At 39.9% G+C, this 19,460-nt stretch overlaps 1 protein-coding gene across 1 annotated transcript in view; it reads right to left on the reverse strand.

Moving 5' to 3' along the window:
- Window positions 1–19,460, reverse strand: part of si:ch211-186j3.6 (neural-cadherin) — a gene marked incomplete in the record, with an annotated part of 280,048 nt that overhangs the window by 32,646 nt on the left and 227,942 nt on the right. Inside the window, 4 exon segments of the mRNA XM_014015180.1 lie at window positions 3,654–3,834; window positions 5,283–5,547; window positions 15,147–15,313; window positions 17,858–18,038. Coding sequence (XP_013870634.1) covers window positions 3,654–3,834; window positions 5,283–5,547; window positions 15,147–15,313; window positions 17,858–18,038 — 794 coding nt within the window.

Genomic DNA, 19,460 nt, shown 5'->3' on the forward strand with positions numbered 1-19,460 from the left:
CCTCTAGTAATATATTTACTGAGAAAAAATGTTGACGTATTCAATACTTATTTTACCCGCTGGATGTGGTACCTGTGGCTGCATCCTGATGCAGTATGAGAGAGCTGCATCAGRGCAGGTGCACTAGTGGAGAGTACAGAAAAGCATTTTGAAAAGCAACAGAGAAAATGRAAAAAAGACAGCCTAATGGGAAGGGTTTGAGTCAAGGTAGGCTATGTTCACCTCCAAGCAAGAAAAAACAAGTCTGTTCACTTGATMCAGTGCAACAACTCCTCACATAAACACACTATTTGATATTTTGTCTTTAAATAGTGAGATAATTAGCTACTCTCTATTTAACACGTGCCTCACCCCAGCAGTGAATGCATAATGTTTTACATTTCAGGAATGCAGAACTTGTTTTAGGGGTACTTCCTTGTTTAGTATGACATCAAATCCGGGGTGTGACCAGATTTCCTATAAACATTGTGAGAACACGTGAGACGTTGCCATTTTGTTTTCAGATCTCCAGAGCTACAGACAGGCTCGGAGTATGATACCTGAAAATAAACATTCAGCCGAGAACTTAATCAGTTTTCTGCACATGATTCATGCTTCCAATTTGAACAATTGCTTTACAACAGGATGTACTATAACATTTCARCTCAGAATCTGCCGACAATCAAACGTTTACTAACAATTTGTCTTGCTGGATTGATTGACGGACTGATTGATTTCCCTAAACAAATAATTAAGTTGGTCAYGGCTAYTCATTCAAAAAGAAAAAAAAAACTTTGTTGAAGTCTGATTTGTCTTTTTCATCTTAAAATACAAACAGACCTAAATTCACAATTCCACTAATTAAAGTGCTGTGATTTAAATAGGCAATTTTCAGGATTGTGTATCTATAAAACCAAATACAATTGTCTACTCTGCTTTCTTTCAGTTTATGTGTTAGACAATTTTTTTTTATGACAGATACACATACAAAACTCACAGTCTGATCTGATGCCAAAGCAGGATTCATTAAAATACTATTTCAGCTCTTTTGGCCCCTCAGCTATAACTGCTTGGCAATAACGTTACAACTGCTTTCTGCTAGTTGGRAGAACATGCAAATGATCATTTTTTTTAAACTGAATGACTCTGCATGTGCATATTTTAGACCATTCTTGGCATCTAGAGTGAGTTGATTGAGATCTTGAGTACGTTTTTGGGTTTGGAGGACTCACCGCTAACATTAACTGCTCTAATCATCGTCTAAGGTTCAGTTCAGATGATGAAAAGAAAAAAAAGAGAGGTAGGCTGTGTGTGTGGTGATAAAATGGGTTAGAAAAGTGAGCAGTAGCGAGGAAGATGAGAGTCATACAAACATAAAAACAGCAAAACGGAGAGGCTGAGTGCAAGAATAAAAGCATTGTGGGGGAAAAAGGTGGATGGATGATGTGGGTGAGTGGATCAGAAGAATGGGGGGAAAAGAGGGAAGCAAGATTAAAAGCTAGAAGGCTGGACAGACTGATTAGAGGCTGATGTTTCCAATGGCAGAAAAATTGCTGAGATTAGTGGATGTGGCTAAGAGCACTGTTTGATTCAGTCTGTGCAACAGGAGAGGCTTGGCAGCTCACTACGGCTCCTCGTTGCGCAACATTCCTGCTGACAAGCTAAACAGCCGAAATACAGTGATGCATGTGAAATGTTGATCAAGCAAAAGTTTGAATCTCATCGGGGCATCAAACCCATCCATCTTTCCTCCACAAAGATTATCAGTCAAAGATAATTCTGCCATCGAGCAGGTGGTGCACAACATCATCTTCATTATTAGGAGAACATGTTGGTTTAGATGTTTGGAAGTCTGCGAGCCTCATTTTAGACTGACAATAATCCTACCCACTGTTCAAACACAATTTGACAGGAGTTCTCCATCACATTTAATGACTTTCATTACCAAACATTCTGTGATTTCTGCCAAGGCAAGATTTGCAACTAGACTTACCCAGCAAGGATTCATGGCCCTGGAATCAGTGTAGTATCCTGATACCTCACGGTTATTGGCATTATTACAGAAGTGCCCATATCTCCTGTAATTTACAATGATCTGTCACAGCGGGGCACTGTGTGTTTGTGTGTGTTTTCAGCACAATCTCAAACACAGTGGGTGTGCCTCTCTACTCCTCTGCTCAGTGTTTCTGGGTTCACAGTGATCAGATTTGGAAAGAAATCCTCTTGTTAATGCTGACCGTCCGTTTTATTAAACAAATGGACTGAGCGAGGCAAAGTTATTTTACTTACATCAGATGGAAACACAACACACACATGAACACATAGTAAAAGTAAAACACATTTTTACTTTTAGAAAATGTCCAAAAATAAAAAATAAAAGAGAGAGAGAGAGATTTTAACATGAAATGCTTGACTTAGAAATGACATCCTTTTWGACTATTGAATTTTACACATCTTTACACAACTATACAGTATATCTGTTGGAGGAAAAACAAATGAAGAGGTTGTTGTGTCTGTCTCATGTCTCTGGTGGGACTTCTGACCTGTCCAGGTTGTACTATGCTTCGAGCTTATTGGCTACCGGGATAGACACCAGCTTCCCTTCAACAYTGAAGAGATTAATTTAGATTATCAGTGAGTAAACAAAGCAGAAGTTTAAAACTTGGCTTGCAATCCTAAATTAAAGATTCCACCAATATTTCCCAAACCTCCTATTTGTTAAGCTTGATAAATGATGTTTTAACCAACATATTTAATTAAAAAACTGCATTGTTAATTCAAAGTAGTTCCTCTTTAAATCTCTCTGACTATTTGATTATAGATTTGTTTTAATGCTTGGAAAGTTATATTAATCTTTGTGAATAATCTTTACTTTGTTTACCAAAGCAGTTTTTAGTATAGAATTCACAACATTTCTGGATTCTTTGATTGGCAATTTGAGTTAATTTTCTGTAAACACAAATAAACTTAAAATATCCCAAAACATGAACACAACTGTAGCACTGAAAACACAATTCTCTATAATTTATTGATGTATTACAGCTGGAATTGTATTTAAAACAGTATCCACATACATTAGATTGTCATTCAGATTTTATTTATTTATTTATTTATTTATTTATTTATTTATTTATTTATTTATTTATTTATTTATTTATTTATTTATTTATTTATTTATTTATTTATTTATTTATTTATTTATTTATTGCTAAAGTTGAACTCTGTTCTGGTTTTAGCTTTGTTAAAAAGACATTGACATAGTCCAAATTATTTTTTACACAGTTTCATGATATTTTCAAATCTTTTGTGGTTTTCCACTCTAAGTTTGTAAAAAGCTGACATATTTTCCTGCAGGCTRACTTTATTATTTCACTAAATGCCCCATAGTGTTTGGAAGAGTATTTAACACATTTATATCAAATAWTTTTTTTTTCTGTAGCTTTACTTCATTCTAAAGAGGGTTAGGAACAGATCATTTTAAAGCATATTTCTAAMGCTCTAAACAAAAAGAAAAAAGGAACATACCAAAACACAAAAGTTACTGCAAAGGCAACAAATTGTTTTAAAGGTCAGCCTTCATGTCTTTGTCTGAAAATGATGCATGTGTGTGTGAAGTCTTGAAGTGTGAGTGAGTTTGGCAGTGCAGCTACATTTGTGTGTGCACAGGTGTGTACCTGCATTCATGCACTCTCCACAAGTCGACACAGGTGAAGGGGGGGCTACATTGGTTCCTTTTGCAGGAGTCAGAGGAGCATCCTTTGGAGAGTCCTTGTACTTTGACCTGGGAAACCCCATCCCGTGGCTGGCTGTCCAGTGGCATGTAACGACCATTGAGGCGTACGTCCCTCATACAGCCTGAAGAAAAACATATAAAAAGGAGGGTGGAGCAAAAAAAAATCTATATTACAGGCATTTGCTTCTACAGACTCAAATTAAACAGTGTTTTACCTCTAAAATCCTTTGTTCTTGAGAGATTACAGTATTACAGGACTTCAGTTTATTTTTTATTCTGAGTAAAAATGTTTTATCAGAATGTCTCTGATACTGCAGAAACAAAAATCTGACATTCATAAAAATAATCTCTAACGACAAAGGCTGTAGATTGTGAAATATAAAATTACATGATCCATTGTAAGTTTATTTTTGTTTTTGGTACAGTCACTGGATGAACTAAAAGAAAAGCCTCTTTTGCTTCATGCCAACTCCTCAGCCTCCATTTAACTAAAGAAAACAGTATTCTCATGGTAGCACCACTGCATCTTTTCACAAATCTGTTATGAACTGATCTGCTACCTGAGTGTGCTAAGCAGCAATTAAAACAAGCATCTCTTCTGCTGAAGCTACCAGGCAAAGCSTGAGCACAACAGGAGCTGTTCTCACCAGGTAGAGGAGGAAGAAGAGATGGCTCATTCACTGAAGCAAATAAATTCTGCTTTAAAAATAAGTTAAAAAWTGTAAATGTATGTATCATTATTTTATTGTTGATGTACAGTATATTGATTTAGTAATTTGTCAGTGCCCTGTTAGTGCTGCTCCATTAGTGAAAAAAGAAACATCAATTTTTGCCTGAACACATGGATCCATTATTTTTTAAAGGTAAACTGTGATAATACTTACTATTTTTTTCATTTAAACCCATTYATTGATTGATGTCAATGTCCAGTTTATTTATATAGCAGGTTTACATTATACATTCATTTTGAACATGCACAAAATTGGCATGTAAATTAACATGTTGCTGACAAGTTGGGTATAAGTTAAAGATATGCAACAGGGAAGTTCACACGTTACGTACAGTGAACATATAACTTATTTCAAACTCATGAACAACATATTTCTAACATATAACTTATATCAAATGTTTCCACAACTATAACATATATTATACACAACTTTTCAGTATATTATATATATATATATATATATATATATAGCAACTTCTTTCTATATTTTATTTTATCTAACTATACCAGGACACTTTGAAGAATAATTTCTTACAGAAATGACAGCAGACAAATTCCCAAAAGGACTCAAGGGAACTCTACAGCAAATATATGGTAATTTATACTCACACATCATTTTCAATGATCATATTTATTTATTTTTCTTAAAAACTAGCATCTGGAAAGATGTTTCCCAAAATAAAAGGCTGATGCACAGAAACAACAACCAGTGATGATGACATAAATGGCAAAATCTGTTATAGCATGATCTCAGCTCTTGACAACGATTAGCGGAGCTCTAAAATTTCACTTTAGTCCATACAAAGATTTTAATTGGAGCTACAGACAGTTGACACCAACCTTGGAAGCTCTTGTTGATTCCAGAGGAAAAAGAGTTTCCCAGCATCACAGCAGAGGGATCAATAATGATCTCTCGACTTCTGCCCCGTGATCCTGTCACTTCCCGTTGACCTCCACCACCATCAAGTCTCAGCATCATCTCATTGTCATAACGATCAAAGAAGACCTCGTGCCATTCACCATTGTCCAGGCGGTAGTTGGGCAGAGTTAGGTTGTACTCTCCATCACCAAGATTGTAGAAAACACAAAGGAGGCCCTGAAAAATCTGCAAAACAAAACAAAGATGTAAAAAGCTTTTTTTTAGATTCAGTTGAAACTGTACAAGTTTGAATCTTCAGTCATTTATTATTAAAGTATTTAGCAAAGTTAGTTTTCAGAAGTAAATAGTCAGATATAAAGAAAGGATTTGACATTTACCACAAGAAAAAAAGCCAGACTTAATCATTTTATGGTAACAGAATGAATTGAACAATAATGCAATGTCCAAGCAAAAAAAAAAAAAAAAAAAGTAACACAGTATGTCTATCTTCACAAAGTAACAACATAGATTCAAGTTTTATTCGAGCCTAAATCTTATGTCTATGAGTCCTTCAGTAAACAATTTGATTACTGATCATTTTAGAGAAAACTGGTCCTTATAGGAAAAAATCCATTTGAAGAGCAGGTTTAGAAGCAGTGGAAGCAGTTCCTCATTTAAACCTGTAAATCAAACCCACACTTCCACTTTGTTTAACTCCCTTATAAACCTCACTTTCTGCCTCTAAAAATTTAATTTTGTGCTTTTTACTCAGTGGTTTCAGTTAATGCTGAACACAGATGAAACGATTGCAGCTGGTGACTTTAAAATGTGTGCAGCTCTTGAAAATGACAGCCTTAAAAAACTGAAGTTAATTGATTTTTAGGCTCAGTTGTCCCCTTTTCAAGCCCACATGAAGAATTTCAATAAGCCTGAAAATATTGTCAGTCATCAAATGAGAACAAGAACCACCGCAGGTTTCTTTTCAGCACTGCAGCCAGAGTTAAAATGCTGCTGAGCTATGGATTCCTTCAGCTCAGTGTAGTAATGACTTTGAGATTTATTACAAAAAAAAACATTTTAAAAAATGTCATGCCATCTATCTGGCAAGTGTCACAGATGTATTAGCAAGTACAGCAGCTAAACTAGCTGAAGGGTTTTATTTGATTTAGCCTCTATCCCACAAATCTCTCTGAGCTAACGGTCATTTAGATCACAGATCAACACCGCCAAGAGATGTTTCCTTTAATTAACACTTTTTTAATCAAATCAAATCAATCTTACCTAATTTATAGTCCACGTACTCCATATTTACCAGTTGTCTGTTTTATTGGTATTTTAGTTAATTAAGGATCTGTCTCAAAATCTAGACAATATGGAATTAATTGTTGGAAAAAATAAAATGTTTGTTTGGAAAACATTTGCGGGATACAGACCCTCAAAACACGGCGGTCTGATCCGCGGCTACAGAAGCTGGCTCTAGGGATGTGGAATGTCACCTCTCTGGTGGGGAAGCAGCCTGAGCTGGTGTGTGAGGTTGAGAGGTTCTGAGTAGATATAGTTGGACTCACTTTGACGCACCCCTCTGGCTCTGGAACCAGTCTCCTCGAGAGGGGATGGACACTTTTCCACTCTGGAGTTGCCCATGCTAAGAGGTGCCGAGCAGGAGTGGGCATGCTTATTGCCCCCCATCTTGGTGCCTGTACATTGTTCTGTACTCTTCACCTCGGTGAATGAGAGGGTAGACTCCCTCTGCCTACAGGTGGGGGGATAGGTCCTGACTGTTGTTTGTGTGAGCCCATTCTCATGCTCCCAGCGTCAACATATTTATGCTCAACCATGCGTCAATATGTTATATATGTTAACCACAGACACTAAAGTTAACCAGTAATCCTGATCCGTCATGTTAACCACAGACCCTAAAGTTAACCGTTAATCCTGTGACGCAACCCAGAAAAGCTGCAGGCAGCAAGGACAGACGCGCGGGGTACCCACCGTGCATCAATATGTTACGAGGTCGACATGAGAATGTGTTATTTGTGCATATACGCCCAACAGCAGTTCAGATCACTCACCCTTTCTGGAGTCCTTGGAGGGGCTGCTGGAGAGCGCTCCTAACGGGGACTCCCTCATTCTGCTGGGGGACTTCAACGCTCATGTGGGTAATGACAGTGAGACCTGGAGAGGCGTGGTTGGGAGGAACGCCACCCCCCAATCTGAACCTGAGCGGTGTTTTATTATTGGACTTCTGTGCTCGTGATGGATTGTCTATAACAAACACCATCTTCAAGAATGAGGGTGTCCATATGTGCTCTTGGCACCAGGACACCCTAGGCCGCAGCTCGATGATCGACTTTGTTGTTGTTTCATCTGATCTGCGGCCACATGTTTTAAACACTCAGGTGAAGAGAGGGGCAGAGCTGTCAACTGACCTGGTGGTGAGTTGGCTCCGTTGGTGGGGAAGGATGCCAGTCAGACCTGGCAGAACCAAAGGCTTAGTGAGGGTCTCCTGGGAACATCTGACAGAGTCTCCTGTCAGACAAGCTTCAACTCACACCTCCGGGAGAACTTTGAACACATTGCGGGGGAGGTGGGGGACATCGAGTCCGAGTGGGCCATGTTCTATGCCTCCATTGTCGAGGCAGCTTACCTGAGCTGTGGCCGTAAGGCTGTTGTGCCTGTCGTGGCGGCAACCCTCAAACCTGCTGGCGGACACTGGCGGTGAGGGATGCTATCAGGCTGAAGAAGGAGTCCTATCAGGTCTTTTTGGCCTGTGGGTCTCCGGAAGCAGCMGATAGGTATTGGCATTCTAAGCGGATTGCGACTCGGGTGGTCGCTGAGGCAAAAACCCGGGCGTGGGAGGAGTTTGGAGAGGCCATGGAGAAAGACTTCCGCACGGCTTCGAGGCGATTCTGGTTCACCATCCGGCGTCTCAGGAGGGGAAAGCAGTTTGCCACCAACACTGTTTATGGTGGGGATGGTGCGCTGCTGACCTCAACTCAGGACATTGTGAGTCGGTGGGCAGAATACTTCAAAGACCTCTTCAATCCCACCAACAGGTCTTCCCAATAGGAAGCAGAAACTTAGGACCCTGGGTTGGACTCTCCAATCTATGGTGTCGGGGTCACTGAGGTGGTTCAAAAGCTCCTCTGTGGCAGGGTGCCGGGGGTGGATGAGATTCGCCAGGAATTCCTTAAGGCTCTGGATGTTGTGGGGTTGCGTTGGTTGACGCGACACTAAAATATCTCATGGACATCGGGCGCAGTTCCCCTGGATTGATTTGATTTGATTTATTTATTTAACAGGAAAAGATTCTTAAAAATAAAGCCTGACTCAGCATGATTGCTGTTTTACAGCAGGTTCATGTTCTGCAGCACATAAAACACTCCGATTGGCAGACCGGGGTGGTGGTCCCCCTATTTAAAAAGGGGGACCACAGAGTGTGTTCTAACTATAGGGAGATTACACTTCTAAGCCTCCCTGGTAAGGTCTATTCAGGGGTCCTGGAGAGGAGGGTCTGTCGGATAGTCGAATCTCGGATTCAGGAAAAGCAGTGTGGTTTTCGTCCTGGTCGTGGAACAGCGGACCAGCTCTACACCCTCAGCAGGGTCCTGGAGGGTGCATGGGAGTTCGCCCAACCAGTCTACATGTGTTTTGTGGACTTGAAGAAGGCATTTGACTGTGTCCCTCAGGGACTCCTGTGGGGGGTACTCGGGGAGTATGGGGTACCAGGCCCATTGATATGGGTTGTTAAGTCCCTGTATGACCGGTGCCAGAGCTTGTTCCGCATTGCCGGTAGTAAGTCAGACTCGTTTCCGGTGAGAGCTGGACTCCGCCAAGGTTTCCCTTTGTCACCGATTCTATTCATAACTCTTAAGGACAGAATTTCTAGGCGCAGCCAAGGTGTTGAGGGGATCTTTTTTTTTAACTCTTAAGGACAGAATTTCTAGGCGCAGCCAAGGTGTTGAGGGGATCTTTTTTTGGTGACCTTAGGATCACATCTCTGCTTTTTGCGAATGATGTGGTCCTATTGGCTTTATCAGATTGTGATCTCCATCTCTCACTGGAGCAGTTCGCAACCAAGTGTGAAGCGGACGGGATGAGGATCAGTGCCTCCAAACCTGAGACCATGGTCTTGAGCCGGAAAATGGTAGGGCAGGAGGTTCTTCCCCAAGTGGAGGAGTTTAAGTATCTCAAGGTCTTGTTCATGAAAGAGGGAAGAATGGAGCAGGAGCAACAGGCAGATTGGTGCTGTGTCTGCAGTGATGCGGGCGCTGTACCAGTCTGTTGTGGTGAAGCGGGAGCTGAGCCAGAAGGTGAAGCTCTTGGTTTACCGGTCGGTCTATGTTCCTACCCTCATTTATGGTCACGAGCTTTGGGTAGTGACCGAAAGAACAAGATCGCGAATACAAGCGGCCGAAATGAGTTTCCTTCACAGGGTGTCTGGCCTCACCCTCAGAGATAGGGAGAGAAGCTCAGTCATCCGGTAGGGACTCCCGGATGTCGCTGCTACTCCATGTCGAGAAGAGCCAGTTGAGGTGGCTCGAGCATCTGGTTAGGATGTCTCCTGGACGCCTCCCTGGTGAGGTTTTCCGGGCATGTCCCACTGGGAGAATGCCCAGAGGAAGACCCAGGACACCCTGGAGGGACTATGTTTCTCAGCTGGCCTAGGAACGCTTTGGGATTCCCCCAGACGAGCTGGGCCCAAGTGGCTGGGGAGAGGGAAGTCTGGGTCTCTCTGCTTAGGCTGCTGCCCCCGTAATCTGACCCCAGATAAGTGGAAGAAAGCGGACGAACGGACAGAAAACTTTTGAGTGCATCAATGAAAATAAACAGAGTTGAGTTATTAGCCAGAGTTATTTTTCAGGACAGCGGAAATAAGCATTTTATTTCGATTTGGTATTAAAGTGGAGTGTTTTTTTGCCCAGCAAGGTGACAGTTGTCATATTTTTATTACAAAGAAGTAAACATTTTATTGGAACAAAAAAGGCAATATTCGATTCTAAAGTAAAAGAAACAGGTTTTCTAAAGGCCAGTCAGTAGTTCAATCTAAACAGTGTGGAGATAATAAAACAGAGGACAAAAGGCAGTTAAAGGTTGTGATGGAGACCAGGGGTCCATCTCTTATGAAATAGGATTGTGTTATGCGCAATTAATTTACAGAACAAATGTTTATTGTTTCATTTCTTTATTTTAGTTGAGTTTAGACATCTGGTAAACCATTTTTTTTAAACAGAGGGACTGGCCATCCTTCCTGTATGAACAGAAAGTAGTGAAAATGTCAACTAGTTTCCTTAAATTTCTGTTTGTTTAATGTATAAGTTTAACAATTCAACTGTTTAAGAACAAACACTTACCTTTCCTGGTTTGTCTCCTCAATAGGGTGGAGTAGTAAAAGGGAGACACATGCTCCAGGTGCTGTTTAAAAGCTCTTGGATCATACCATTTATAATAGGAGGGGGTAATGAYGTGAAGATTTATGCTGTTAGATTTACTCCTGTGACCGTCCTTAGATTTGTTAGTTGTAATGATTTGTATTTATATAAATAGTTATTGGTACCAATTATTGTTTTTGTGTTAGGTTTGTGTAAATCATGTTTATTTCTTAAAACCAGCTTGTAGTTCTTACTGTGTAATGGTGTCAGTGAACATGTAACCAGCAGAATCCAAATAAAGCCACCTCAATTAAGTTTTATTGTCATGCCTCCCTATTAAACATTGAGTCTCCACCGGTCAAAGTGACAAAGGTAAATAAGACGAGTAGAAGTGACCTGAGACCATGTATTGAATACTAAAGCAAGTAAGAATCAAGAAAACTACATCAGTTGGCAGGAAAAAAAGTATTAATAACCTAAATTTGCCATGTTTTGACCTGTACAAAGACATGTGGCTGTGTCCCATAATGACGTACAATTCAATCTATTTTAGATTATTTCTTTWGAAAATATGTGTACGAGCACAGACAAATACGTCCAATGTTAATTTATACTGTAGATAAAAGCTTACAATAAGAAAAATAAATAAACAAATAAATTATTTGTTCATATGTTTGCAGTCTGTGAGATTACACCCATATGTAAGGGTAATTAACATTTAAATGACTAAAAAAATCCAGAAGTTGTCATTATTATTATTTTTATTGGCTGCTTGATTATAACATCATATTTTTAATAATCCAAAAACAAGTATTTCTACTATTTTCAATTATTTTAGGGTGGAGGGAGTGGGATTATTCATGTTCCCACTGCTCCTACTCACTCACGCGAAAAGGAAGGGTGGAACCGGGGAAGGATGAGGATGAGAGAACGATAGAGGCTGAATATGTCCGAAGGCTGTTTTAAGAATGATAGGATGGTGGGTGGGTCGTCCTCATTTCAATTTCAAACTGATCCTCCAAGTGTCCCAATGAGCATAAATTTTTCCCCCTTCATCTTTGTCTGCCACTGCCGCCACGTAAACAGAGAGCTGAGATGAGAAGAAAGAGAGACAAAGGAGAAGAGATGTGGCGGGGACGTGGGTGGCTACCATTAACTTTACAATTTATTCTCAACATAATAAAAAATGGAGGGGGAACTTGTCAAAATGGTTAGTGTTACTTTATCTACCCCACATTTTTATGTCTGCTGTTTGTCAATAATTCTTTGTGCAAAGTCAAGCTATTCTCCTTCACCCATCTGTTTATTCTTTATCTATATCTGTCCTGCTCTTCTCTTAACTAAGTTGGGTAAGGAGTTGGACCACTCCAAGCGAGCTTATCTGAAACACTGTGGGTTATTTTCTGTGTATTAATTATGTTCAGAATGGACCAGGACAGTTTAACCAAACACACATGCAGCTGCCTAATTTTAAATCCAATTAGAAATGAACAGAGCAGTGTGATTTGGCTCAGCTCYCTGCTTACTGTATGTGAATGTTTTCAACGGTGAGATACGTCTTTGCAGTAACAATACATTTTGTGCGTAGGAAGGTGTGTGTGACTCCATTTTTGAGTCAGCAGTTTTACATCAAGGAAACCTAAATTCCTCCAGATGCCTCCTACTGCTGCAGCACTTCAGCACAGCAGACATGCAGATGATGTTTTCATTTACACACCTCTCATGAGAAAATAATAGTGTCCCAGTCAAAAATAATGTGCATATAAATACACAGGTATTTTTATATATTTATTTAAACTGGGAATTATAGCCTTACAGGTCATTAGCAGATCCATTCTACTTCACATTTTGGCAAATTGTTTACTTTCCTCCCCCATTGTTCTTCATTTTTTAGATCTACACATTCTAATGATTTATTTTGATGTGGGAACTAAAAAAATGCTGCTGGGCTAACACCCAGATTTGAAATAGTACCATTCTAAAACTAGATGACTGATTGATCTGGCAGTTATCATTTTAAAGTGGCAAAATAAAAACTAAACATACATTTATAAATAAAGCTTTTAATTTCTCCAAGATGAGGACAATTCCTAACATAATGACATTCACTAGGTCAATCTGATGGATCTGAGAACTTAATCTGAGATTAGGATTATTTGTCTTACCTTTAGAGACCTTTGTTAATGACTTGCAATTGGTGAACAAGAGGTCTTCAGCTAAAATTATTAAGTCATTTGGTTTGGAAAAACAATAACTTGAGAACCATTTCTGTTGTTAGTTCATCACAACATAATAAAACACCTGCAGACATTTTTTTAAATACCTATATTGCCAAGATTATTGGCTCACCTGCCTTGACTCACATATGAGCTTAAGCGACATCCCATTCCTAATCCATTGGGTTCAGTATGACGTTGGTCCAACCTTTGCAGCTAGAACAAGGTTTAGGAGTGTGTTTACTGGGATTTTTGTTCTATCGGGTTGAGGTCGGGACTCTGTGCAGACCAGTCAAGTTCACCCACACCAGACCCTGCCATCAATGTCTTTATGGACCTTGCTTTGTGCACTGGTGCACAGTCATTTGGATGGGTGAGCAAATGCTTTTGGCAATATAGTGTGTGTTGTGTCATCTAATGCAGCCTGCAAAATCATTTACATTTTGTGAAATTGAACCCACTCAATGATGTAGCTTAATTAATAACTATGTGGAATAACTGTGGTTCAGTCCTATGTATGGTTTAGAGAAGTAAACCAAATATAAAACAATAAAACATAAAAACTAAAGTATGTGGGTATCTGACGTATGATTCTTTAAACAATATCTTATACATGTCTTGTGTGAAGCTGTTAAGAGTGAATGTTCAGCTGATTGACCATAAAATAACCATTCTCAGAATAGAAAAAATAATAATAATTTATAGAAAATTTTACATATCCACTAGCCTTGTAATATGACTTAATGGTTTTTCATTTATTTCTGATATTATTAAAGTTTAACACAATTACTCTGGAAGGGAAATTGAAATCCATGTGAAAAGTGTAAAAAGTGAATGTTCACAACTCATTTTGTCTGAATATTTGTAGTGCATTCAGGCTTCTCCAGAGACTTATTTTCTCTGCAAAGGTATCACTTCTTGTAAGATATTGAAAGTGGTGCAGTGCTTAAAAATGTTATTATAGTTAAATGCTTTACTTTGCCATTAAGCCATACACAAACAGGAGAAACAAAGGGCTCCATACACATCGCGTGTGTATCCAGCCCCAGAGTAAGTCCCACTAATTCCTCCTTATGATTAAAAGCAAACAGAGCTATTACAGAGAAAAACATAATCCTTGCAGCAATATGCTTACAGTTTTAGCAGAGACAAAGGCAGAGCTTCCTGTGTTTCACTGCGGGGGAGCTATTTCATACGATTCACATATTTCCCTGCTGTCTGCACCCAGGAATAAATGCACTTTTATGGTGGATAAATGATGTGAACCTGCTCCCCATGTGGCTGTGCCGAGGGAGCGGCATGACATTTAGGAGGWAGTGTAGAAATGGATGAACAGAAAGAGGAGACAGATGGATGACAGACTGGGTTTGCAGGAGAGGTTGCGCTCTAATGGCAGCTGTGGTATGGATCCTGTAATCATCATCAGTTTAAACCCTGAAGTTTGATCAATACATGCAGGCACAGCGTGGGGTGACAAACAGGAACCAGCTAGAGGAAAGGACAAGAACGATATGACATGATTCCAGAAAATAAGTCAAGTCAAGACAGAATGGGGATACTGCCAAATGAACAAATATGAAGGAACAACTAATGTGCGAACAGAACGTCCTGAGGAAGAGTGGGAGTAATGAAGCCCTTAAGACAAAATAACCCAATATTTTTTTCAAATGCATTCAGACTTGGATTTGTACTTTAATAAAACCTGAATCTGGCTCCACGGCTAAAGTAATCATATTATTTGATTGTTTTATATTACATATTTGTCACCAAATAAATTCATGACCTTTGTTACGTTGAGATTAAATCTGTCTGGTATGATAGATCAACAGAGAAAGAAAAAAAAAGAGAAATCTGTCATATTGTGATATGACAAACTGTTACTATTATTACTGATAACAAATTAAGGTTTAAAGGTTTTAACACCACATTAAAAGCCAGTCAATAGGAGTAAAAAATATGTGTTTAAATCAGAGTCAACTGCAGAAAGTCAGTACAATATGTAGTGCATTGATCAGACAGGCTCACCCCAGGCTGCGTTTCTGCTATTTTGTTTGGCTGGCTTCAGTTTAAACTTGGTATGGAGAGCTCTCCTTTATTCAAGACTGCACATAAACAGAATATTAAACTTAACTTTTGTTGCTCTCCACACAATCAAAGCTCAATCTGTGGTGAAAAACATGGAAAATAGAGATAAATTTGCTTTTCCTCTGTCTGCCATCTCAGTGTGCCCACACGTGTAATCACATAGCAGACTCACCTCCAGACGCAAGTACTCTGTCTGCTCCTTGGAGATTAGATTGAAGAGGATGCTGCTGTGTTTACGAGTCCGAACCATAACTTGGATCCATGTTCTTCGAGCAGGCAGTGGCGATGCCAGCTGGTAATGCACGTGACTGTGACCATCAAAGGAGTACTCTGGGACCTCTGGAACACAAATATAGACACATGTTAGACAAATGGTGAGTCATGTTTTAAATGAATTATGTTCTGAGTTCATCTACTGATATCAAACTGAAGTGGAGTCACCTCAATCAGTCTGACTGAATTKATTTTTTTTGTGGTTCTAGAAATGGACTTTGGGCATGAGGAGCAGAGTTGGCTGAACAGACCTTACATTTTCATCAGTTATTCCTCTAACTTGCTTCATATTTGTGGAAAGGAGCATTCTGTCAATTATTTTCGAACCTCTTCCCCTCTTCTCTGTGTACTGAAAGTCTGGCGGAGCTGAGTAGCTTTAAAGGTTCAGTTTGAACAGAAATTCATCGAGAATGCAATTAAACATCCAAGGGGCTTTTGAACATCCCAGCAGTTTGCAGTTTGCTATTTATTAGGAGCTGTTTATATGGAATTTGAGATTATAATTAGGTTTTAGTGTTCACTTCCTAATTTTAGAGAAGTTGCTTTAAAAAAAAAGAAGAGTGGTGATTGAAACCTCTGAAGATGACAGAAAAAAGAGATACTGAAGAGAACGACTCATCAGCTTCACTCACACTGAGRATGTTGTAATCTGTGGAGTAAATCTCAACACGACTAGCCAATAACAGTTGTTTTCTGGTTTATTTTTTTCTGCTCCATCCTGCAAAGTTACAGCCAGAGTCCACAATACTTTTTCCTTTTCCAAAGAGGGTTTCATGTGCTGTCAAAGATCAGCCAAATGACCTGGTTTGGGCATGGTGTGTAGAATTAGCTGCTTCAACATGAATAATCTCATGAATAAAAAAGTGATTAATTGTTGTTTGTTCATTCATTTACTCATTGTTTCACTCACTAAATCACTGATTGAATGTTTTGTTCTGTGACACCTGTTGGTTTTAATGACTTTTCAAACTGTTAAAGAATAATGACTGCATGACAGCACGGCACACTTATTATAAAATTAGTAGTACGTGTGAGCAAACCCTGTCAATTAGTGTCATTCACAGGCAGAGGACTGTGGCAAAACAGGACTGTGGAGCTGGGCACAGTGTGCTTCGGTCAGCAGAAAACATCACTTAAGGTTCACTTCTCAAACTGGGATGTGTGCAGTGCAGGACCAGGATCATTAAARATCCCATCTCAATCCAACAGTCTCCTCCAACAGCTGCAGTAAAAGCGAGCGCCTCCACAACCATACGGCCAGCACAGACAAGCTCACAGGGAGCGTTCATCCCCGGGCCATGAGGATCCTTAATATGGCTGCTGCTGAGAGCCTACGTGCTGCTCTTTGAGAAACACACAAATTATACAGCAGTAATTAAGAAGCCTTGAAGGAAAAGGCAACTGACCTGTATATGCATTTTACATAACATCTGCGTACAGGATGTCAAGGAGCAGATGGCTCTGTTTACTATTACTGTCAAGAAAGCACAGAAGAGCAGCAGTGTACTGTACACGATAAGTAATTGGCCAGAGTTGTAAAGTTCCATCATCTGCAGATCACGCATCTGTGTGATGAACATGTACATGTCCTTTAAAATCGTGATTATTTCCTCCGCTAAGGGGAGGAGGTAATGTTTTCAGTCACGTATGTCTGTCGTTCTGTCTGTGGACAAAATTACTCAAAAACTTGTGGATGGATTGTCATGACATTTTTACCACGTGGGTACTGGCCCAACGAACACACCATTAAATTATGGTCATGTTCCGGATCACGGTGTGGATACAGGATTTTTTTTCTTTTAATTCGAGCGAATCAGCCAGTCTACGCAGTGTCATTACGTCAGACGCACGCCTGTAGGAAACAGGAAGTACAAGTCGCTAATTCGCTGGGACTACACATCCCAGTATGTGTACTATCAGGAAAGTTTTGATTATTCTGTTATCAACTACTTCTGGCGATGTTACATGCTGTCTGGAGATGTACAAAAAGAAATGCGATTCTCTTCACATTACGGGAATAACAGGACACACCGACTGCGGGAGGAGGGTCCTGTTGCAGCCAAGCCAAACCTACACTGTTCAGAACAGCTGCTGGTACCCCCTCCATGTAAAAACTTTATTGTGTGATTGCCCTGAAGTTTGTGGGAGTGTTTGTGCTGAAAGCGTTCACACGCTGTATTTTGCTTCAATCACTCGTTTAAAAAAAAACAACATTTGCTTCCAGAGCCGACTGTAACAGGAAGCAGTTTATAAAGACAGTCAAACAATAAAAGGGGATAAAACAGATGATTTACAGCTTAATCCGAGAGCAGTTTGTATATGATTGATGTCGGGTGACAAGTCTGACTTTTTTTTTCACATTGGAYTCCACYGGGATAAAATCCCTTGCRTACTGCCTGCTTAAATGTTCACTACGTCAGAACTTATTCGGCAAATGTGTTTCCATCTCTCCTTTTGCACATTAACTCTATTACAGGATGGGAGAAATTGGCCTTGGCGGAGGTTTGCACTCTCCGAGTGCTTCTAGTTTAGTCTTTGTTCTTGGACACCGTACAGTCAGAAACATCATAGCTTCATGAAATGTGTGAGTCTAAGAAAGGCTTGGCTTACCTTCTTCACACTGGTGGCCCATGTAGCCGGCAACACACTGGCAGCTGAAGGACCCCCACTCACCGTGACAGCGACCACGGTGGCCACAGGACGGATAGCCCATGTTGACGCAGCTGCTGTCTGTGGTCAGGCAGCCCGGAGAGCTGGACTGGTAGTCAGCCGGGGAGCCCAAGTCATAAAGCTGAACGGTGGAGATAGAGAGGAGGAGATGAAGGTGTGGCACATGTTGGGAAATGAGAGAAAAGGACAAAGTGAAGGACGAAAAAGATGGAGAGATGAAAAGTTATAGGAAGTTATGAGGTTAAAAGAGAAAGGGTTGTAAAAAGAWACACTGGAAAAGTCATGTTCCCAATAAGTAAACAGCTTAATGGGAGCCTAAAAGGCACACCACCATCAGAAAGGTGGGGTTTGTGGAACGTACAGTACAGACATGCAAGCATCTCCACAGGGGGAGTCAAAGTTCTCCAAACAAGTAAAGTCAAGCTGTGTGAAAATGAAAGAACTGAGGACGAAACTTTTAAAATATGCTGAAGGACATAAGCTCAGAGTACGGTGTAGCCTTTTCTTCTTCCCCCACACTCGTCTTTCTTTCAACATCTGTTTATATTCTTTATATGACTAACTTACTCTTCTGATGGTGAAAATAAATAAAGAAATAAACACTGGACCAGGCCCTCTGATGGAAACCAGCATGACATACTGCAAAGAGAGCTAAGAGGATGAGAGAGCTTTGAATACTTAAACATGTGGCCTTCACTTATTAACTATTCTGAGCAGCAGTTTTTTGATACCAAGTAGAACCAGGAGTGTAAAAGGATAAAAAAAGCTGATTCATGTCATTAAGAAGCTGGTGAGTCCCAGCAAAGACACATTTGATTGGTTGTTGACCTTTGAGTGCTGCATGCCTTTTACAGATCCAATTGATTAGGAAAAGCTGAAACCAAAGAAAAATTCAGAAACAGCAACAAAAAGGTGTGTTGTTGTGTCTGCAGCTGATTTGAGTTTACAACTGTATAAATGACTGTGGAAGAGTCTAAACTAAGCACTTAAGGGCAAAAGTCCACCTGCTTCTTTCTGCAGAAATGGCACAGAGTGGCTTCAGCCGAGAAGAATGTCACTCCTTTAGACAGACACACTGTTGGAGCCCTATTTGCCAARATTAATGTCAGGTGCTGGGTATAAACATGTCACAGCCCACACAAAGAGGAAAAATAAGTTCGAAACTAAAATAAAATGCCCATCTGTGCATGTGCTCTGCGGTGAGGGAAGTCACATTACAAATTAGCCCATAAGTAGAACTTTGGATCAAAATATATTATTAAACAAACAAATGAACTGATTTTTTTTATTCAAAGCCTTCAGCTGTCATTGGCTAGTGTCAACACAGCGTGTCAACAGAACCTTACAGGGTGTAATACAGAAATATTCTGCAGATAGTGGGGGGAAAAGTGATTACTTGCAGAAAGCTGTATGTCTGCAGGAAAAGACCACCACCTCATGTGGGTCTCAAGACATGACTGAAGGATAACTCATGAATATTATATGCATGGTGCTGTTAACTAAGGGCAATAAAAAGTTTACTTACCAGTACTATATATATATA

This window comes from Austrofundulus limnaeus, unplaced genomic scaffold (genome assembly GCF_001266775.1).
Source record: "Austrofundulus limnaeus strain Quisiro unplaced genomic scaffold, Austrofundulus_limnaeus-1.0 Scaffold124, whole genome shotgun sequence".
Taxonomy (NCBI): domain Eukaryota; kingdom Metazoa; phylum Chordata; class Actinopteri; order Cyprinodontiformes; family Rivulidae; genus Austrofundulus; species Austrofundulus limnaeus.